We start from the raw sequence: 21182 nt of genomic DNA, 5'->3' as shown, positions 1-21182 counted from the left end.
GGATATTTGAGTTTTCTTAAGCTGTAAGCCATAATCAGCAATAAATCAGAATAAAAGGCTTGCAATATTTCAGTTGATTTGTAATGAATCCAGAATGCATGACATTTTTGTTTTTTTAATTGCATTACAGAAAATAAAGAACTTCATCACAATATTCTAATTTTCTGAGACAGTCCTGTAAGTCAACTTATTTTGATCCTTGTCAAATTGAAAAGTTTTTCCTTCTTTATGAAATCTTGTAGTCGCAGGCTTCAGGCAGTGGAGGTTCCTTTCTTATCATTTGCTAGGAACGTCTCTGATGCACCTGTCCCCTCAAGACTTTAATTTGCCACAAGGACATCTTTTGATTAGAAGGAACCGGGTCGAATGAAGCAGAACCTATGATGAGTCTACATGCTACATGCAGCTCTGTAGGGCTGTACTTGCTACTAAACTCACCACACAATGCAAACTAACATCAGCAATGTGATACGGTATGAAACAGTTATCGGGGTCCAAACAAACCAAATGTGGTTATATCTCCTCTGGTTGATTGGGTAGCAAGTAAATGACTATGCAGGTTACAGGTTAGGCCTTACGTGCACGTCAAGCACTTAACAAACATATTTCATTTGAATGCAACTTTCCCAAATCCCACATTAACTAAACACAGTGGGCATAAAAGGAAGTTTACATTTAAATTTGCATTGCTCGTGACTTTATGGTGACTCGCAATTGTCCTCATAGAAAAACACGGCGACAGCTTAACCTGCACTTGACCCACATGTGCACAGTTTGATTGACATGGCATTTTTCTGATTTCTTCACTGCCATTGGATGAACACCATATTTTAGAAGAGTACATGTTCTGCAGTTATTTAACTTTTAAAAACTAAAGCCAATCAAAATGCGGGAAATTGTCTCAATATGTGGAAAGCGGGACGAGGGACACATATGCAGGACACCTGGTGACCCGAGGTAGCTATAGCTTTAGGGTTTGATTGGTTTTATTCTCTAGCCAATATGCTGTAATAATAATAGCTTTGTTTGATTATTAGCAGATCAGTCTTCTAACTGTGGGTAATGCTGGTCTCTGTAAGATAATCTGTATTGGCTCATCATTTAAATGAAGATTGACATTTTGGGAAATGCACACATTTTCATTCTTTCCGAGAGTCAGATGAGAAGATGAATACCATCCGCAAGCCTGTCAGATGGAGCTGGAGCCAGTTAGCTGAGCTTAGCACAAAAACTGAGGACTAAGGGAAACAGCTATTCTGGCTCCATCTCTAAAGCTCAACAATTAACACATAATGACTCCTTTGTTAAGTGTAAAACAACAAACAGCAGTTTGGGGGGTTACATGCCAGATCATTTCCTCGCCGGCAGCATTGACTTTGTGAGGTTGGCGACTTTGTTTCTACACTTCAGTTGAGTACAGATTAAACAAACAAGATGTGCAATTTAATGAGCCTTTTTTAAAAACCTTTGTAAAGAGCCACGTTTTGCCCGTGCTTTCAGTTTTTCATGCTCGTTCAGCTAACCGTCTCATGGTCTCACGGACAGATGGAAGAGTGGTATCGAACCGGCTAATTCAATTCTCAACCAGGAACCAAAATGTGGCCACTTTCATTCCAGTGATCATTTAAGGGACAGACAGATACATTGACTAAATCACTTTGAAAAACCACACTGAGCAGACAAAAAAGCGAAATTAGAAATCGTTGTTTGCATGAATTTAATTAAGTGGAACAATACCTCTTCACTTGTTCACGGCCGTCTCCCGCCTGGAGCCAGCAGTTTGTCTGCGTGGCAGCAATCAGTCTGTCCATTCGTCCATCAGCACTGTGTGTGTGTGTGTTTTACAGTGCTCTTCCTCAGTATAAGTCCACAGTAGCCCCGGGTCAGTCTCTGGGCATCGGTAAGAAGGGGAGACGGGGGGGGGGGGGGGGGGTCAGGGTTGGTGCGTCACAGACACACTGTCATCCAGGATCATTCAGAGGACTGCGAGTGTGTCGGTGTGCGTAGGAGGGGTTGCTTCCTTCTTGGCAGTGCAAGTCACCGCCCTCACCACACACGTACAATATAAAGCACTTATTGAGACATCCACAGCGGTCGCAACAGTGACGGTTCAACTACATTCTCCTGGCCTAATGTCTTCATGTCAGCTTCAATTAGGAATGAAGTGTGCAGTTATTGTCCTGCTGCTAAGAGCCGAATGCAAATAGCCGTTTTTCCTACTACAGTGATGAACAGACGTCCGAGAGCGCTCAGCCAAAACGCATATCTGTTACACACTTTGACTCTGATGAATGTCGTTCGCAGTGCACTTGCAGTATGTTGGACTCCAAGCTGCGTTTGAAGGTCACCGTGCAGGCCTGAGCGAGGAACGCTACGCCCTCACATCGTCACTCACAGAGTGGAGCCATTAGTCACTTGATAACCGTTTGAACGCCGCTGTAGTCGGTGAGACTTGGAAAAAAAGAACGACAAGAAATGTCTTAAGTCAAACCAACCGTCACAACAACTGGAAGTGGAAGGGATCAAGGGCTTTCTCCAGGGCTAAATACAACATGGGGGTGGTGGTGGTGGGGGGGTTTAAATTGAGCAGAGAAAGTCTTGAGAGAATGTCCTTCATTCAACCCCCCCCCACCCTTTGCATCTTTTACTCCAATTCACTTCATTTTCCATTTCATTTCCCCTCTCTTTGTCTCTGGCGCTCTCTCGTCTCCTCGCAGAGCTCCTGCTACGGGGACATGATTGTCGTCTTGCTTTCGAGATTAATTAGTCTTTTTATATACCGCTCTCGCACTCTTGGCTCACGAAATACAAAAAAGGGAAGACGCGCTTCCAGTTTTTTAAGTGCAGTAAGCTGAAAAAGTCTCAAAGGAACAGAAGGACAGAGCATCAGTTCAATATTTCCGGTTGAACTTGCCATTCGTCAACTGGTTTCGGCACGCGGGCGAAGAAACACTCTTGGTCCGCTCAACAGAAAAGAAATTGTGCCCTTCAGAAAAAGAAATGTAACGCCATTTGTTTGATTTTCGATGCTTGAGGTGTTCTCCTCTGCGTTCAGCCTTTTTTAAATACAAAATGTACACAAGTGGCGTTTGCACAGTGGAAGCAGAAAAAGCCACAACCAAGACTGCATGTTGCCCAGAACATAATAATTAGAGGAGTGCACGTTGGCGAACACAGTGTATGAGTGTTTATATTTAACATGCTGTGTGCTATAAATGTCAACAGTGAGCCAAACAGGCATTGGCAGAGCGAGCGAGTGAGAGAGAGAGAGAGAGAGAGAGCATGGGGAATTGACAGCGTGTCACTGAAAGATAGAGAGAGAGAAAGAGAGAGAGAGAGCAGGCATCCTCAAAAGGAGGGAGGTAGGTTGGTTGTTTTCTTTTTCCAACTCAGAGAATGGAGACGGAGGAGGCGGGGCCTAGACGGACGACTCCTCGGGGTTGGCGTCGGGCAGCACGCTCCTCTGCTGCAGAGTGCGTCTCAGCTCCTCCTTGAAGGGGCTGGAGTAGTCGTTCCCGCTCACGCCCAGGCCTCCCACCCCGCCGCCCCCAGCGCCAGCCCCGCTAGCCCTCTCCTCCCCTGCTGTGCTCAGGTTGAGGCGGACGTAGCCATTGCTACCCGAGCCTCGAATGTTGGTGAGGCTGAGACGGCTGGGGGAGTGGATGGGCTGGCCGGGAATGGCGCTGGGCGACGCCGTGCTGCTGACGCTGCTGGGCCCCAGGGCGTGACCGGGAACGATCTTCAGCGAGCCGTCGGAGTAGTAGTAGTTGGCGCCGGTCTCCCAGAAGCGGTCCTCGTCGGTGGGCATCTTGCTGGGCACGAAGGTGGGTGGCTCCTTGGGCAGGGTGATGGGGTACACCAGGGTGCTTTCCAGAGGCTTCATGTCGGCTCCCTTTCCCAGCGCCAGCTTCAGCCTCCGGCGCAAGTAAAGCGCCGCGACGAGGAGCAGCAGGCACGCCGCTCCGAGGGTGATGACCAGCACCCAGAAGAGCCCCATGCTGCTGTCTGGAGCGCGAGCCTCCATGAAGACCGGAGCGCTGGCGACTACGGCCACCTGGTAGCGCTCCATCTGAAACTTGACCCCCTGCTCCTCAGAGTAGCAGATGTAGCGGCCCGCTTGCTGCTGGCCCGCTTCGGGCACGACGAGGGCTTTGAGAGTCCGGTCGAAGCGCGGCCCTCCAGCCTCGGGGTCACTCAGCTGGAGCTCACGCTCGTTGAGGACCCAGCAGGGCTGAGCCAGGTTGGAGACCAGCTGGCACGGCAGCACCATGTCAGAGCCCACGACCACTGTAACGTTCCTCAGACGGGAGTGCTCTGCAGGGGAGGAGGAGGAGAGGAAGAGGAGGGGGTGCAGAAAAGAGTAGAAAGAAGAGGCGTCAGCCATAATAATTCAAATTCATATTCTACACTAGACGGCACTTGTCTGCTTTATTCAATGTATTCAGTTCAATCCAAATGTATTCACTGAGTCCAAGTCCATTTCCTATACTTGCTCCTGCACTGACAGATGTTCCCACAAGGGGCCACTACTGAGGTGTGACCCCTTACTCACCAGGGCTGGGGATGGAGACGGGCTTATCAAACTTGGCTTTTCCCCGGCTGAACCGCTCCAGCATTAGGTCCTGTGACAGGGAGGAGGTGGAGCTAGAGGGGAAAGAGCAGAAAGAGCGGGAGATTAATAATCAGAATTATTATTACACCAACTGTGTAATAATCATAATAATACTCAAAATAACCGTCTGATAACACATCAAAACAAATGCTTAGATAATATTTTAGCTACAAAATAGCTGCAACTGTTCTTAAATAGATCAATACAGTGTGCGAGTCTTTTATTACAACATGCTGGATGTTACCCAGCTCTGATCACAGCTGGATTATGGAGTCCGACCACCAGGGACATCACGGCATGTAAAGTAGGAGGATTTTATGCAACAGCTTCAGGGGGAAAGTCTGCAAAAGCTGCAGTAAAAGAAGCTTCCGTCTTCGGTTAAGAGCTGCTTATATCTCGTTAATAGACTTTGTTTAGTATGGTTTCACTGTCCAGTTAAGGGGCACATCATATTTAAATACTGTTCCAGGGGCTTGGCCGCTCTTGCAACTGGAAGGCGACAACAAATATTAATAGAAAAAGCCTTTTGTATGTTTCACATGTGGAATACAGTATGAATGCATGGGTGCATATAGGTACTGGTCTCACCCGCGGTGGAGGTCGATACGGACGCAGGCCCGACCCTCGCTGTCCCAAGCGCAGTAGGGGTCCCGGGCGAGCAGGCAGTCTGGCTGGGACTGATAGCGGCTGCAGTTGGCCAAGGGCAGCTGGAGAACCTCCGAACGAGAGCCGATGTACAAGTACTTCTACAAACAAACAGAGAGAGAGAGGACGAAGAAGCAGAAGAAGAAGACAGAGAGCAGATCCAGCCATCACCCGCAGACAGAAACCAGAGAGAGATGAAGAACAAGGATAAAGATAAACAGAAAGAGAGAGAGAGGGACTCAGTTAGAAGTTATGGGAGATAATGGGATAATCACTCTCAATTACAATAACAATCCACCCGCCTGACCCTCTTCCAATCCAATCTGGATTGCACTCTTTTTTCAAAAGCCGTTGTAAAAAGTGTGGTCGCGGCTCAGCCGGCGTTAATGAGATAAGCAGTGGGGCTTTAGGGGGCGGGGAACGCCTCGTCAAAACCGCATCGATCGGCGTACATGTCATCGTAGAACCACAGGGAGGCACGGCCGGTGTCAACACACGCGCTCGGTTGACAGGACAGGGACGTTGAGAAAACAACAGGGGCAGAGGTTCAAATCCCTGCTGAGGTAAAGGGTTGTAATTACTGTTATTGTGAAGAGGGTTTTGGATTCACGAGGTGACACTTGATCAGAAAAAGGGGCAGCGTTAATAAAAAACGTCAGGCCAGAGGCACCAGGCTGCCTGTCACTGGATGTATGATTGTAAGTGTCTGGCAAAAACAGATATTAACAGGACGGCAGATAAAGATAAAGTCAGCCGGTTATCATTCAACAGCAATGGAAAAGTGATGCAACAGCACTGCAAGCTAATGGAGCTCCGGAACTATTCTTTCGAGGGATATAATCCAGAACCAAGCTCGCTGTGCCAACAAACCTGAGTAACCATCCCCCCTGAGAGACCATTAAGAGTTCTTATCTCTCCAAAAGACAGAGAACAATGCAACGAGGAGTGAATGACGATAACGTGCACCTGGCAAAGCTTTCCTATTCAAGATGAGTACGAGCAGATAAAAGCTCAAACGATCACAAAAATCATTCTAAATCCCGCTCAATTTGTTGAATTTGTTAACATGTTCTGAAGAAAAATGTATCCGGACTTAAATGAATTAACTGAAATGCCAACACTAGCCGTAATGCATTTTGGGACGTTGTATTTGCTCGACTAAACGGAAGCGATGAATCTAAAAAGGGATCCTGCGGTGATTTAGACCCTTTAAGCCCGCAATGTGCTGTCATCAAAATTGGAGGGCTGGATGGGACAATTTGTTCATTTCTTTTTAAAACAGACAATGCACCAATCAAGCCCACTTTACTGTGATTGGCTGTGGGGAGGTGAGAAGGTAAGCGGGATTCAGACTACTCTCTCAAGCTCTCTTTGTGCATTTTATTTGTCAAACTCCATATGTAAAAACAAACTGCAACGCTGTGAATGACCCCCTGATGTTCAAATGAGCATCACGTCTCGCCCCTCTCTGTGACTGCCATCTTTTTCATTTATTTGGGACTTTTTGAGTTGGTGACAGTTGACGAAACAGAGGTTGTGACCTTTTATGTTCTAGTGTGGGCCAAGCTCCAAAAAAGCTAGCTTTTGTTAGACCTCTCTGCCTGTGAGGTAAACACCCACATAGTAAAACACAATTTCTTCAACACAGCCTTTTCCATCTAAACCTGCATAATTCAAGCTAACCCAGGTGACACCATCAGGGGACACTTTTCTCAGACTTGACAAAGCTCTTCCGGAGCCACAAGAACATTACACAGCTGTTTAATGTTCCCTATGAATAGTTTAAAAGTCTGCAGAATTTAAATTGCGACAATTCCCCTTGACTAACACATTCAGTGAAATAACAGGGAGACATGCCTTCCCCTGGTCCTTACCTTGGAGTGGGAGATGGTCAGGCTGTCCACCGGCTGCGCGGTCTCAAACAGCTGGATCTCCTCGATCACGTGGGCCTCGGAGCCCAGGATCACCACCCTTTGCAGCCAGCCCTCCGCTGCAGCACACAGGAGCGAGAGAGAGGAAGGAGGAGTCAGCTCACTTTCATTTCAAGTGCACATTTTTCAAACAAAAAGATTTGCACCTTTGACCGTAGAACAGCTGATTTGAAAATCATTGATATGATATTAAGACATATTTTAGTACACAGCTACGACTGCACACCAGTTCATTTGAATAATGAAAATGTGATTTCATCAATTTGGCTGTTCAGCTGTGCCGGCATACCAATGAATTGAAGTATAAAGAATCTGCAAACAAACAAACACCTGCTGTGACTGCAGCCGTATTTTACTTTAAATATTAAAGTTGTCCACAGACATGATGCCCGACTAATTGAGTTGAATGTTGATGTTAAAAAAAGTCAATAAAAGACAAGGACTCTCGACAGGAAGGGTACGCTTGCGATCGCTTCCAAGAAAAACACTTTCATCAACTTCCATGTGTGAAACGTTGCGGCAGCACGAGAATGTCATGCAACTCTGCAACTGAGAAAGACAGAAAAAGAAAACGACTTCTTCAGCTAGAAGTGAGTCGAGCTCAGCAAGAAAACAATCTAAAGGTGAATTTTAAAGAGTCAAGATGCTGTTCTTGGCCTTTTAAGACCTTAAAGGTAACATCAGACATTTGCCGACTTTTTTATGTGCTGTTTGGGGAGCTGATGCCGGAGGAGGAGATCCGGTGCTCCTCCTTTCATGTATGCCATTGTGAACAAGTTGAAATCCCATGTGATGAAAAGCGTTTCAGGCACCGCTGCTGGGGTGACCTTGATGTGTGTGAGTGTGTGTGTGTGTGTGTATCCATGGATGGAATAGTGCTACGTGCTGACACATACTTTTTTGTGTGGCCCTCTCGATTAAGAGACCGTCACGGATAATATGAAAAACTAACTCGGTAGCCGGCGATGGGGGGGGTCTGAGTGAAACACACACACACACACACACATACACAGCAAGCAGCATATCATCACTCTCGCCTCTCCCGTCGCCAGGGACCAGCGTTGGCTAATCCCTCAATCCTGTAGTCTATTTTAGTGAAAAAGAAAAAAAAGGCGTCTCCAAAAGTGTTCCCTCTTTCTTCCTCTTCGCATCAGCTGTCGCTACGCTGCAGCTAATAGCTAATCAAGCCCGCAGCCCAATTGGCTCTACCAGCGCGTGTCTGCCAAGGGGCCCTGTTGAGTCTGTGCTGTGAAGCACGTCAAGCGGGGATGACTGCAGTTGGCTGAGGGAGCGAGAGTGTGTGCGCATCCCAGTGCGTCGGTGTGTATCAATCTGTGAGTGTGCGCCCACGTGTGCGTTTGGTTTGTGTGTGTGTCCGGGTCGGCCTCCCCGCGTGCCAGCAGAGAAGCCCCCGAGTCCGCTGTTGTCAGTTTCCACAGTCGCTGCAGTGATCTGAATGGTAAGTAGTCGAGTATTCTCTCCATTCACGAGGTGGGCTGCATTCAAATCCACATTCCCTGGAATCTACCGTCGGATCTGCGTTATGACGGATTAAGGCTCCGGCGGGATTTCTCGATCCGTGCCAAAACAGGACACCTGCATATGGGCCTGATGGCTACGACTGGAGGTATTAATTAAGTCGTGCATACGTAGATGTTTCCTTTGATGCATTAATGTGGATATCGGCATGCAAATCAAGTCCTTAATTGAAACCCAGCTGAAGTCTGGCCAGATGGCATCTTGTACCGTGCCTCATGCCAGTACCTGTCCCTGTCTGCTGCCATGACCTGTGAGCTTTCATCTCTTCAACAGATACTGTGTGCAACTTCCCCAAAACACACACACACACACACCCACACACACACACACACACACACACGCAAAGACATCAACACAGACTTACCCACAGAGTTATGGGAATATCAGTAATTTATAATCATTAAGTATATAATAATAAGTAATTTCAGCCGCTATGGGGTCTCTCAATCAAAACAAAATTGTGGGATCGTGTGTGTTTTAGTTTTCCTTGTGAAACAACCCCCGCTGTCAATGACAAAATCAATTAATTCTAGCAATAAGTGAATATCCTCCATCACGTGTATATGGCAAACAATATTAAACAATAACGTGTCTCGACAACGACCTTCTGCACTCTCTGACGCATCACCTGGTGTTTCCCTTGTTTTCCCGGTAGTGAGAGCAACCAGAGGGCGTAAAGGGGACAAGACGCCACAGACAGACAGGCGAACAAATGAAACGCACCGTTACATTAAATATCAGCACAGATTTCTCTGGGTTTGAGTCTCGTCTTGTGTTTCTTTCGACATTTTAATGTCCCATCATAATGATCACGTAGCCTCGCCTCCCCTCATGTAGTTTGTACCTGTGCCGATGAACAGCATCTTGTAGGCCCGCTGGTCCAGGGCGCTAACCCGGTCCACCACCAGCCGTGTGAAGTTGACACCCTTGGCGAGCAGCAGGGGGCGAGCCAGAGCTTTGTCCTCGGTCAGCGGGTGCTTCTTGGCAAAGTTGAGCGTGGCGTCAGGCAGCTGCAGAGAGCTGTTGTAGCCGGCCTCCCTGTCTGAGTTGGTTATACACTGCGGCACAGACAGAGGACAGAGAGACGGGGGGGAGAGAGATGGAGGGAGGAAAGGACGGAGGGAAGAGCGAGAGGGCCAAGAAGGAGAAAGAGGTGAGGGAACTTCTTAGATGCAGCTGGCACAGGTTGGCATGGCTCGCTGGCTTTGAGATGACTCCCTCCCTCTTTCCCGTTCTCTCCTCCTCTTCTCCATCTATATTTCACTCTCCCTTTGAAATCCGCCTACCATCACTTCCCTTCCTCTGCTTCCTTTCCTTTCGTCCTGGATCATTACCTTCTTAGCTTTTCGTGTCGTGCCAGCTTTTGCTCTTTTCCACTTCCATTGCTACAGAAACTCACTTGACCCATTTATACTCCCCTCCCTCTTTCATTATCCCCCCTCTGCCCACTTATGTCTACTGCTGTGGTGCAGGAGTTAACAAAAAAAACGGATGCAAAATCCCCCCGTACATTTTAGAATAATACTCTCGCTTCCTAAAGTTGGCCGGATGGCTTCACCAAACATCACAAATCATACACGCTAGTATCGGGCTGCCAGTTTCTTACCGATCCAGGTCGTGGAACAGGGACAGCGCCGGTGTAGCGCCCCCACCTTTGAGACGCCTCCCTGTACTCCTTGTAGGATCCTTCAAACACCTTCTTCACATCGCTGATCTGGTACTGGCAAACGGCCGACACATCCACGTCGCCCCTGAAACATGGCGACAAGGCGGGGGAATTAGCGGTGTGTGGCGGGACAGACCGAGAGACGGATTACCCGTCGTACACTTCACGTCTTTTCAGTCGCAAACAGCTTTTGGATGCAGCACGAGTGGAGCGACGGATGTGAGCTGTAGCATACAGAACGGAATATGGAAAAACACCCAGCAGCAATACTGTATTTACACATATATACATTTATATATACACTACCGTTCAAAAGTTTGGGGTCACTTAGAAATGTCTTTATTCTTCAAAGAAAAGCACTGTTTTTTCAATAAAGATAACATTAATCAAAAATCCACACTATACATTGTTAATGTGGTAAATGACTATTCTAGGTGGAAACGTCTGGTTTCTAATGAAATATCTCCATAGGTGTATAGAGGCCCATTTCCATCAACTATCACTCCAGTGTTCTAATGGTACATTGTGTTTGCTAATCGCCTTAGAAGACTAATATCTGATTAGAAAACCCTTGTGCAATTATGTTAGCACAGCTGAAAACAGTTATGCTGGTGATATAAGCTATACAACTGGCCTTCCTTTGAGCTTGAAGTTTGAAGAACAAAATTAATACTTCAAATATTAATCATTATTTCTAACCTTGTCAATGTCTTGACTATATTTTCTATTCAATTTTCAATTCATTTGATAAATAAAAGTGAGTTTTCATGGAAGACACAAAATTGTCTGGATGACCCCAAACTTTTGAACGGTAGTGTATATGTACATATATCGTATATTGCTGAAATGATAAGATGTTTTGATACACCGCCTGTTAGGAAGCAAAGTGATGTACAAATTGATTGTACATGTAATACATTTACTAACAGGCCACTGAAATTAATTAGTTGGTGCCCCAGCTCAGGTGATGCATTTCATTTAATGTTAAGGCAAAGGGTGTAGGATCCTTTTATTTTTGTACCTACTTTTAGACCCAAATTGGTACTGAATTTGGGTAGTGACGCATCAGCCAGGCATATTAAGTGATACTTGATCTGCTTATGTTACAGATTTATTTCATTTCCATCCTCATCAGCTGGGACGACCCTTTTTTAAAATGTAGTTCTGAAACAGAGTTCATGTTGATACAAAAAAGCACACAGTTATGAATTAGCCACTGACACTGTGGATTTGTCCTGTAAGGAAAGTGCTATCCCGTCTGAAACAGTACCGCTAATGTGCAGCAGTGCCACGGCTCTTAAAAGATGAACATCTAAACCAAAGGACGGCTCTGGTGTCTTGACGTTAAAAAGATGGCCTATTCACTCAGATTAAGGTTTGAACTCTTAAGTCAGCATTTACATAATGTCCAATTATCTTAATGCCAGGGGACTTTAAGGAATGCCCAGCCAGTCACGGAGAAAAAAAAGATGAGGCGTTTTTTCTGCCGCAGGAGGAACTCTGAATGAAGAAACAAAGCTTTAAGTTCCAAGCTGGTTCTCTTTGCGATATGATATCTTATTGAGGAACACAAAAGACTGACATCAAAGGGTGTTACCCAGAGAGGGAGAAAGTCTCCAACTCTCCTCCCAAAGAGAGCCTCCTGTCCTCGCTCCTAAGTAGCTCATTTACACATTACAGTTACGTAGCGGTCCAGTCTTTACTCCACTAATAACACCACCTGATCAAAACTAGGATACTTTTGTCAACACCAATCACCAGATTGTTGTTTAATTAACACTTGTGTTGAAGTTTTCTGTTCAGAAGAATTAAATCGTAAACGTTGATTTGACCCTGAACTATTTATTATCAAGCTATGTCTTCCCTGCTCAGTCTCACGAAGATGTAATTCACTGTTACTAAGGCAACGAGAGGTACGATGGATTTCTGCTCCCAAGACAAAACAAAGGGGGTCACACGACTCAAATTGGAAGGTAAGAGACGAGATGTGAATAATTAGATTCAACCAATGATTCAATCTCTAGTCTATTGAAATTCAGGATGGAATACTTGTAGAACAGGACCTAATGAAAACAGTTATTTTCTGTCTCCCGAATGTGGTAAATCTCATCGGAAACAACATTAATTCTGTGTGACATTAAATCTCTAAAACATGTTCAAGCACACTTGAGTTGTATCCACTCAAAGTAACTCACATTACTGTCAGTTGAAGGCCTATTATATTAAAAGTCCAATTACACAGTAAATACCTAATCACATAAAGTACATCATGATAAGTATCATGTCAGACTGACCTGAGATTTTAATCAAAAGCAGAGTAACTGATATGTTGGCAGAGTGATGGAGTGTCTCACCCAGACGGCAGATGGCCCGGGTAGTAATTAACTCCCATTCATCCGAGGATGACAATTAAATTGAGCTAAAGTCTCCATCAAACGCGTCCGACAGCGGTCAATCCGACTCACCACTGCGCGTGGAAGATGCCGTAGAAGGTGGTCCCCCTCCAGTCCTGGCCTGGCAGCGTGAAGACAGCCCTCAGGTTGTTGAAGGACACGTGGCGCTCGGGGAGGGAGCACTCCAGTCGGGCTTTCTGGAAGGTGGTCCACTTCTTCTGCAGGGTTCTGGTACCACCCAGATCCCCCTGAGAGAGGACACATTAAATCTCATCAATGGCTGATGGAGGTTGAATATATGCACATTATTTTGGGTGGTTGGACCCCCCCACAATGTGCCTTTACGTGTGCATTGTATTCAGTTAATTATTAAGGAACGTTTAAGTACTGGAATAATCAACGAGTCACAGTCCTGTTGCTGCGGTCTTGGCGAGGGCTCCCTTAGAAAAATACATCATACTCAAAATAATAACAACGACAATAATAAATCCTCATAAGAATAAATCCTGATTTTTATCAGTGTAATTTATTTTTCTTGTTGACCATGTTCAAGTATTTAAGTTCCTTAATTTGTACAATACAAATAAGGCCCAATTAGCCAATGTCTATGTGTGTTATAATTTTCTTTTTTCCTGCACCGGACCTTGAGATTAAAACGGGGGAATGTACCAAACCAAGAATGTTGTGTACCCTTCCACCCCAACACTGTTCCCATCCGCAGCTCCATAATCATAAACCTGATCCATGCGAATGAGCTGACCCAACTGTCGGCATGCTGGAAAAACCTCTTAGTTAAGGAGCATTTACACCCTGGGATGTTGCCAGGTGCCATTGAAATGCAGGATAATAATAATAAAACTATTATATTATACAATAACCATTGCGCATTGATGAGCTGTCCCTTTAAATAGTACACTGTGGGCTGAAAAGAGGCCTGTCTGCCACATATGTCTTATTCCTATCATCTTCACAGATTGCAGAGGCTGTAAAAGGGAATGGGAAAAAAATAAAACGAATGCTTAAAATACAGCAGAAAGACACAGACACTGTGCCACGGCTGCGACAGCAATATCAGCAAGAGCAGCTGAATTGTGCATTGCTTTAGTACACATCATGTGTGAGCATCTGTTTCTAATTCCATTCAGAGATGCTCCATTGTTCATCACATCAAAGACATGAAAGGGCACTTAGCATTATACCCTGCATATATTGTACACTTAATTTAACACATCTCCTCAGACGGTTAACAATCTATTTTGCGCAGTTTAAAGGTGACCAAGATGATGCGTCTGCGTGTGTAACTGTAACAGTAAACCTTCGCCGCTGTGACTAAAAGCTCCTGAAAGCCACGCAAAGATAAAAGTAGCTGCTGTCTTAAGTCCCAGCGAGAAGCACCTCTGATGTCTGACCATAATCACCGTGGTATATCAGACCTAATCAGTTATCCTAATGAGACCATTCATTAAGCAAATGAAAGCATTCATTACCAAATAGCTCCATGTCAATGTAATTGTCTTCACGTAACACATTGTTGGTAAATGGTTGTTTAGCGGAAATTCAGGGTGGGATGAATTAAAGCGCAGGACAGCTATTTCCTCTGTGCTTAGTGCTTAATGCTGGTCATAATATAAACGCTTAACGAAAATGTGTCCTATCACATGCATCAGGTTTCTATCACCTTCCACACACACACCGCTTTGCAAGAGGGAGATGGAGCTGATGATTAGATGGATGCGTGCAGGGATAAGTTCACAGATGTCAAAATGTGAATGCTTATATTTTGAGCCCTTTTGAGAAATTGCGTGTCATCTGTGTAGAAAAGCTGTGTGCTCTCAGTTGAGGCCGTTTGTATCACTTGCATTAAAATCCACCTAAAAGCAGAGTGGTTGGATCTGAACTGAAATAAAAACAACGCCGTTATGTCCACTTAGCGCCGTAAGTAACGTCACGCAAATCCTAAGTGTGATTTATCAGATTTACGGCTATATATATTTAGTATTACTTAATGTACACTGGAGCTGTTACCTCCTTATATGGGCATCTCCTGTTGAAGTCCAGAATCGTTAGCGAGTGCTGTCTCGTCCTATTAAGTTCTCAGAAACAGCTGCCAAAAACAGCTGGAGAGAACACAAAACAGCTGATTTCAAGCCAAGCATGCGTGCAACTGTTTTAGTGTTGGGCTTACGAACGTCCCCGTGCATTCTGAATTAGTCACGTTCAGATTGGTTTCGGTTTGAATTAGGTTGATCCATGAATACACTTCCACAGACGCACAGCAGTGTGAAGAAGACCGTGTTGGGAGAATCCTAATGGGATCTGTTCTGATCAGCCGGAGTATTTATTACCTTGCAGACTCGGGCCACTCGGGCCACAGTGAGCTCGGTGTCACAGTCCAGCTCCAGCGCTCGCTCGCTGAAGAAGAAGTAGATCTTGTCGTCGTCCCCTTCTTTACTGCCGCTGCTCTCCCTCACCAGGGCTGAACCCACAAAGTCCGGCTCTGCACACGCACACACACACAAACACACACACACAGGTAAGTATTGACACACACATCAAAACGGAGCAAATGCTCTAAGCCTCTCGGTTCATTTGAACTGAATCACACACATAGACACACACACGAGCTCCACACCTCCGTCTTATTCCTCGCCGCCTCTTCTCACCTCTCTGTGTATTTTCTATCAACACTCTGTCCTTCGCCTCATCTCTCCTCCAGTCATTTCTCGCCCCGTGTCTCTCTATTAGCGTCCCATTTTGTGTTTCTCTTTCTCCCATCCATTCCCGTCGTCCTCAGATTGTCTCTATATCCAGCCCTCATCAGATTTCGATTGATATGTTTTGAAAAAAGGCGGATGCAGACATTCAAAACGACATTCAGCCATATAATGCTGAAGTATGTTTTTTCTCTAATTACAGGGATACAATTTTTCATCCAGATGGACTTTTTTTGGGGGCAAAAAAAGCCTCTGAAGCAGTTTTTCACACCATCTTGGGACACTTTAACTCCCCACTGAAACCCAGGGCCAATTAAATGCTCTGAGGCAGGTTAGAAGCTGCTTAGATTAAGGTGAGGTCAGCTTCATTGGCCTAGTTTTTAATAAAAGCTCAGTATCAGCATGAATAACAAACAGACACATCGATCTGAACCTCAGCCTCATCTGTATGTTCCTCATCCTCTCTTCCCTCAATCTTCCATTCATGTTCTTTCATCACACTTTTTCCCCTGCCGTGACTTCATTCTATTCTCTCCCCTTCATTTCTCCTCAAGTAGCTCACTCCTTTCTCCACCTCCTATCCCCCAAAAGATAATGATCCTCCGCTATAGCCAAGCCCTGTGCTTCATTTCCTGAAACTCATTACTCCCCCCCCCCTCTTGTTCTTTTGCATGTTTCTCGCTTTTTCTTTTTCTTTTAATGAAACTGTTAAAAAGAAGCTGGCGTTATCTCTAATGCGATTCATTTGTATTTAAATACATATTTAATGTGTCAGTGTCGCAGAGTCTTGGAAAACTTGAACTGGTGCAGCATATTAATATTTGATTCAATAGTAATTATGGAATAGAAGAGCATATTGTGTGAATAATTATAGTAGCTACTGTGATGGCGTAGCTTCTACGGTGCTTCTCCTATCCCCCTTTCCAAAACCAAAACACACAGTAAATGTGGAATGAACAAGGCTCCAAACTAGCAACTAACTTACAGAAGTTCGACTAGTAGTACTAACTACCGCGAGATGGTACGCACTCTGCAGCTAACATGCAGCAGCTAGCATACAGTAGCTAACCGAGATCGAGGTACATTTCTCCTTCTTCTCAAAGACTAAATGAAACACATTGCTTGGATTTAACCTCTGTGTTGCTTCTTGTTTCCACAGGAGAATTCACACAAGGTTACATTAGTACAAAATAAAATGTTAATGAATTCTCGACATGAATTAATGTGCTATAAAACTACGGCAAATGAGGTATTATGCAAGAGGAGAGCAACGCTACCCTTTTGTCTTTTACATGCACCATTAACTGGCGAGGATACTGACCTGGGACCCGTCTTCTAGCATTACATCATGTATATAGCCAATAAGTGCAGATTAACCATCCCTTTACATTCGCTTTAAAGAGCTGATCGTATATCAAATGTGCAAACAACGGTTTAAGACAACAGATTTATGGGTCGTCACCCATTGTCGAAGACCCATTGTTTAAAAAGTCGAAGACCCATTGTTTAAAAAACTACTAAGCATTGTGAGTAGTAAATGTGTTTGAGCAAACAACCAATGTAATACTCTTTCCATCCATTCCCTACCCATTACTTTCCAGATAAACACTTTTTTCTCTGTCTTTCTGATGTTACATTACATTACATTACATTACATGTCATTTAGCAGACACTTTTATCCAAAGCGACTTACAATAAGTGCATTTCAACCTAGAGTACAAACCAAGAACAACAAGAACACAGGAAGCAACACTTCCTCAACTCAGTCGAACCACAAAAGCACCACAATAAGAGCCATCCCAGTGCCACTGAAATGCAAATCTGTGTTTTAATCCAGATATAGTCGGAAAAGATGTGTTTTCAGTCTCAGGCGGAAGATGTAGAGACTTTCTGCTGAATGTCTGATGTCTCCTTTTCCACGTACCATTGAGCCAGGCAGGCAGGTATTCACTCTTCATGCTGTAGTGCTGTTGGCCCAGGTTCCTCAAAATGACCGGCTCTGTACCCAGGAAGTTGTTGAGCGTTGCAGAGTACAGCTCCTTATCTGTAACAACAAAATACAAGCTCTGGGTTAATTCTGGTTTTTTTACCGGCCACAATTGTACAAGCCTGAGAGAGGGACACTGGTTTAGCAGGAGGGCCGCCAACAATAATATAAAATGGCCGCCTTTAAATTCAAAAACTTTCACACAAATGCAATACGCAAAGTTATATACAAAACAGCTGCTGCAAAAGTGGGTTGTGGAGATCTGATGGACATTTTATTTTTCCGTTAGAGCTGTAAAAACACGGTGGTGCTGTTCACTGCTGAGATGGAACAAGCGGAGCAGACCGTCGGTTGATTGGCGTTGATTGATATGACTCTGTTTCCAACGAATGACCGCTCATGCCTCTCTGTTTTAACATGATCCTCTAATGATCGTTACGCTCGCTCAGAAACACTTAAATGGCGTTTTCTTTTCGATCCGTTTACATTTAGTAAAAATGATGTCATCGGAAAGTGCGCGCAACCTGAACAAATTGACTTTCCTCATCCGTTTGCTATTTGTGAAAATTAGGGTTTATATTAGGATATTTTCATGTATTTGGTGGAGAAATTTAACAGCCAGGGGTTACGAGCATACACGTCACTCAATGCTAAATACTAAGCTGTCTGCGGTTGTGGACAGAACGTCAAATATCACTTTGACTTCATTGAGTTTTAAAGTGGTCGGCAATGCGTTTAACCGCCAGTGTTTCAGTTCAACAAGTGACAGTGATAACCGGTGACTCTCGGCCAAATGCTTCCTCGGTTGCTGGAAGTGATGGGAGCTGTTGAAAACATGCTCCACAAGACACTCTGATGCTGTTGACAGTTCAACATGGATATTTAAAGCTCGCCACCATGCGTGCGCAGATTTTTTTGCCTGAACACGGAGTTGATGAAAACATGCGTTCATTTCCATGCATTCCCACTGTCACTCACCCACTATGAGACCAGTATGCCCCTTGGCAGGGTCATATGGGCATTTACCCTTCCCTTCCTCCAGGGCTGCAGTGCTGAGCGTAAAGGAGTCGGCGTTCTGCAAGCACACACAGGAACACAGGTGTTTGGTGGTCAGCGTGTGGTATGACCCACACCACACAGCTGTAAGCTCCGTCTGTCCTTTCGCAGCTCCGCCCCTGGTCATGTTGTCCTATCGCATCAGTGTCACGTATATGCACACACACTTACACGCACACATGCACGCACACGCATATACAGACACACACAGACACACACAGCATTCACACATTCAACGAACCCAGCATGGGAAACTATTTATTTTTACATTCTATCACACAGTGGTCTTCGCTTGAGGTCAGATGGCCGACATCTCAAGTTGACACCTGTCAACATTGGTTTACAATAACTCTGTCAAGGGAAACACACACACACACATACACACACACGCACACGCACACGCACACACACACGCATAGTTACCACGTAGGTGCATTTGGGCTGGAAGGCGTAGGTGCCGCAGGTGTAGAGATGCGTGTGGTTGTAGCTCTGCAGGAATCGGATGTAGTTGAAGCACTCGGTCTGTGAAGGCGAGAGGAGGCATTGTTGGAATGCTGCTGTTCGTTGGGCAGGTGAAGCTTTTGTCCTCTGTTAAGGTGAAGTTTACTCCACCATGAAGTCTCTCGGTGTGCTCACACACACCTGTGAGATTTAGCTTTCGTCTCATGCTTCAGTGTGACTTCTTTCAATTAAACCCTCATTGACTTGAAACATGTTTGCTGATTATATCCTTTTTTATTAAAAATGTGTGAAATCAGTTGGCCAGTATTGTCAGATTGAGAGGATCTTTTGGAGTAACGTTACTTTCATTTATTATGTGTAGGAAGTCAGTCAATCAACACTGTGATACTAGTGTCCCATTGCGGACAAAATATTAGGTAAACACAATATCTTAGTAACCTTTAAATTGAAGAAAAAAATTACATGTTTCCATTCAAAAGATATGCGTGTAATTAGCAGTGTAATACATGCAGTGTTTTATGGAAAGTGCCCTTCAATGTCTGTGCTGTGAGGAACAATAAAGCTCTTTGAAGGTGATCACAAATGATCACAACTGATGTGAGAGGAATGAATAATTCAGTTCATCCACTTGATTTTGCTTTCACAGCAGCTAGCTATATCTTTATCTCAAGGCTGTAAATTCATTTAAAACAGCTCCTGCAATCAGTGAAGATAATAGGATGAGATGTGTCTGACAGACACGGCCGATAACTACAAGATGACATAAAAGACTTAAGTATAACAACGGTCAGTTAAAACACCATGTGGTTATTCCTGTCATATATTTGTATGTGTGTGTGAGAGTGTGTTATGTGTGTGTATATATATATGTATCGCCATATGTGAGAATTCAAAGCTGGACTATAGAATAACAAATAATTTTCTTTTCTAAATGTTCTGCACAACTATCTTGAGTCATGTTGTACTTTCTGAAACACATCTACAAAAAATAAATAGTCCATTTTAAAAAGGTGAACTTTGAAAACACATAGTTTTGATAACTTTTGAAACTTTCTAACGCTGCTGTCTGAATTTCTCAACGGGTTTTTCCTTTCCTTTTTTCTTGGACTCAGTTTTAGTTAACTAGAGCACTCTAGTGAACTATTTCCCTTTCTGTTTAAAACCACATCAAAGGTTATAGTTTTAGCTTCATTTCCAAAAGGGCTGTGAGCTTCTATAAAATATTAAACCCAAGTGTACATAATGCAGTGTAAACCGAGGGAAGCTTCTCCTGAGACTCAAGTGCCGAGCAGTTCACCATCTGTGTTCACTGATGGAGAGAACAGCTCGGACACTGTATGGGCGTTAATGCTGAATCACAACGAGTTACTTCTCTTTTAAATAGCATCATTTTTGGAAGAAGCTAAATATCATTATGAGATTTGTTACGTTTAAAAAAAACAGATCTGATGGAAGAATGCATCTCCGACCGTGGTCCATAGTTATAAGATTGCAGATATTAAAAGGAATAGCTTCCTGCTGAGAGTTTGACGAGGAGATGAATACCACCCTCGAGGCTGTCAGTTGAATGTGAAGCCTCTGCATCAGGTGTTTCTTTTATTTTAGACTCTCTTTGGAGCAGAACCCCCCTTCAAGGTGGCTGATCCTAGCCCCATCTGGAAGATGCACATCGCCTGCATGCTGATGTGAGTCCCAGACTCACTTGATAGAAAAATGAGCAAAGTGAAGTGTTCTCGTAAACTACTGTCTTAAAAAAACGACTGCCACTGTGAGCAAGGCCGCTGACCCCGACCACTGTCAGCTACAATCCAGGTTACCTGGTTGTTCTTCCCCTTGGCACTGCAATCCCTCTTCTTGTCCAGCGGCGCCGGCCAGTCGATCTGGAAAAAAGAGAGAGAGAGACAGATGTGATGTGGGCGCCATGTTGCCTTCAGGACCGATGCCGTCTGCCTTTTGGCCCATGAGTAATGCATCCGGCAAGTACCGATGTATCGAAACATCGTGCTCGTTCGCTGTCGTGGAACTTAGACAATAGATATATGTGGACATGACATCAGCTCATGTCTTTCTAAAAGAGTGCCCTAAGAGGAGACATCGTGGCAACAAACAGCTGTTTTTGCTTAACTCAACCTATTTAATACACGTTCATGTTTCGCTTCACCGCTGACCTTTTGTTG

General features: G+C 44.7%; 1 protein-coding gene across 4 annotated transcripts in view; it reads right to left on the bottom strand.

Moving 5' to 3' along the window:
• The window catches only part of sema4c (sema domain, immunoglobulin domain (Ig), transmembrane domain (TM) and short cytoplasmic domain, (semaphorin) 4C), an 85887-nt gene that overhangs the window by 2254 nt on the left and 62451 nt on the right, over positions 1 to 21182 (bottom strand). For all 4 annotated transcript variants that reach the window (XM_056419237.1, XM_056419238.1, XM_056419236.1 and 1 more), the window contains 12 exons: positions 20823 to 20885; positions 18967 to 19065; positions 18466 to 18562; positions 17425 to 17544; positions 15132 to 15283; positions 12859 to 13034; positions 10334 to 10478; positions 9572 to 9785; positions 7132 to 7247; positions 5201 to 5358; positions 4553 to 4644; positions 1738 to 4314 (listed from right to left, as the gene is read on the bottom strand). In XM_056419237.1, the coding sequence (XP_056275212.1) occupies positions 3419 to 4314; positions 4553 to 4644; positions 5201 to 5358; positions 7132 to 7247; positions 9572 to 9785; positions 10334 to 10478; positions 12859 to 13034; positions 15132 to 15283; positions 17425 to 17544; positions 18466 to 18562; positions 18967 to 19065; positions 20823 to 20885 (2328 nt within the window). In that variant the 3' untranslated portion in view covers positions 1738 to 3418. The remainder of the gene's footprint in view (positions 1 to 1737; positions 4315 to 4552; positions 4645 to 5200; positions 5359 to 7131; positions 7248 to 9571; positions 9786 to 10333; positions 10479 to 12858; positions 13035 to 15131; positions 15284 to 17424; positions 17545 to 18465; positions 18563 to 18966; positions 19066 to 20822; positions 20886 to 21182) is intronic.

This window comes from Pseudoliparis swirei, chromosome 7, assembly GCF_029220125.1.
Source record: "Pseudoliparis swirei isolate HS2019 ecotype Mariana Trench chromosome 7, NWPU_hadal_v1, whole genome shotgun sequence".
Lineage (NCBI taxonomy): Eukaryota > Metazoa > Chordata > Actinopteri > Perciformes > Liparidae > Pseudoliparis > Pseudoliparis swirei.
Note: the sequence above shows the minus strand (reverse complement) of the source record. Positions and strands in the feature narration are given on the sequence as shown.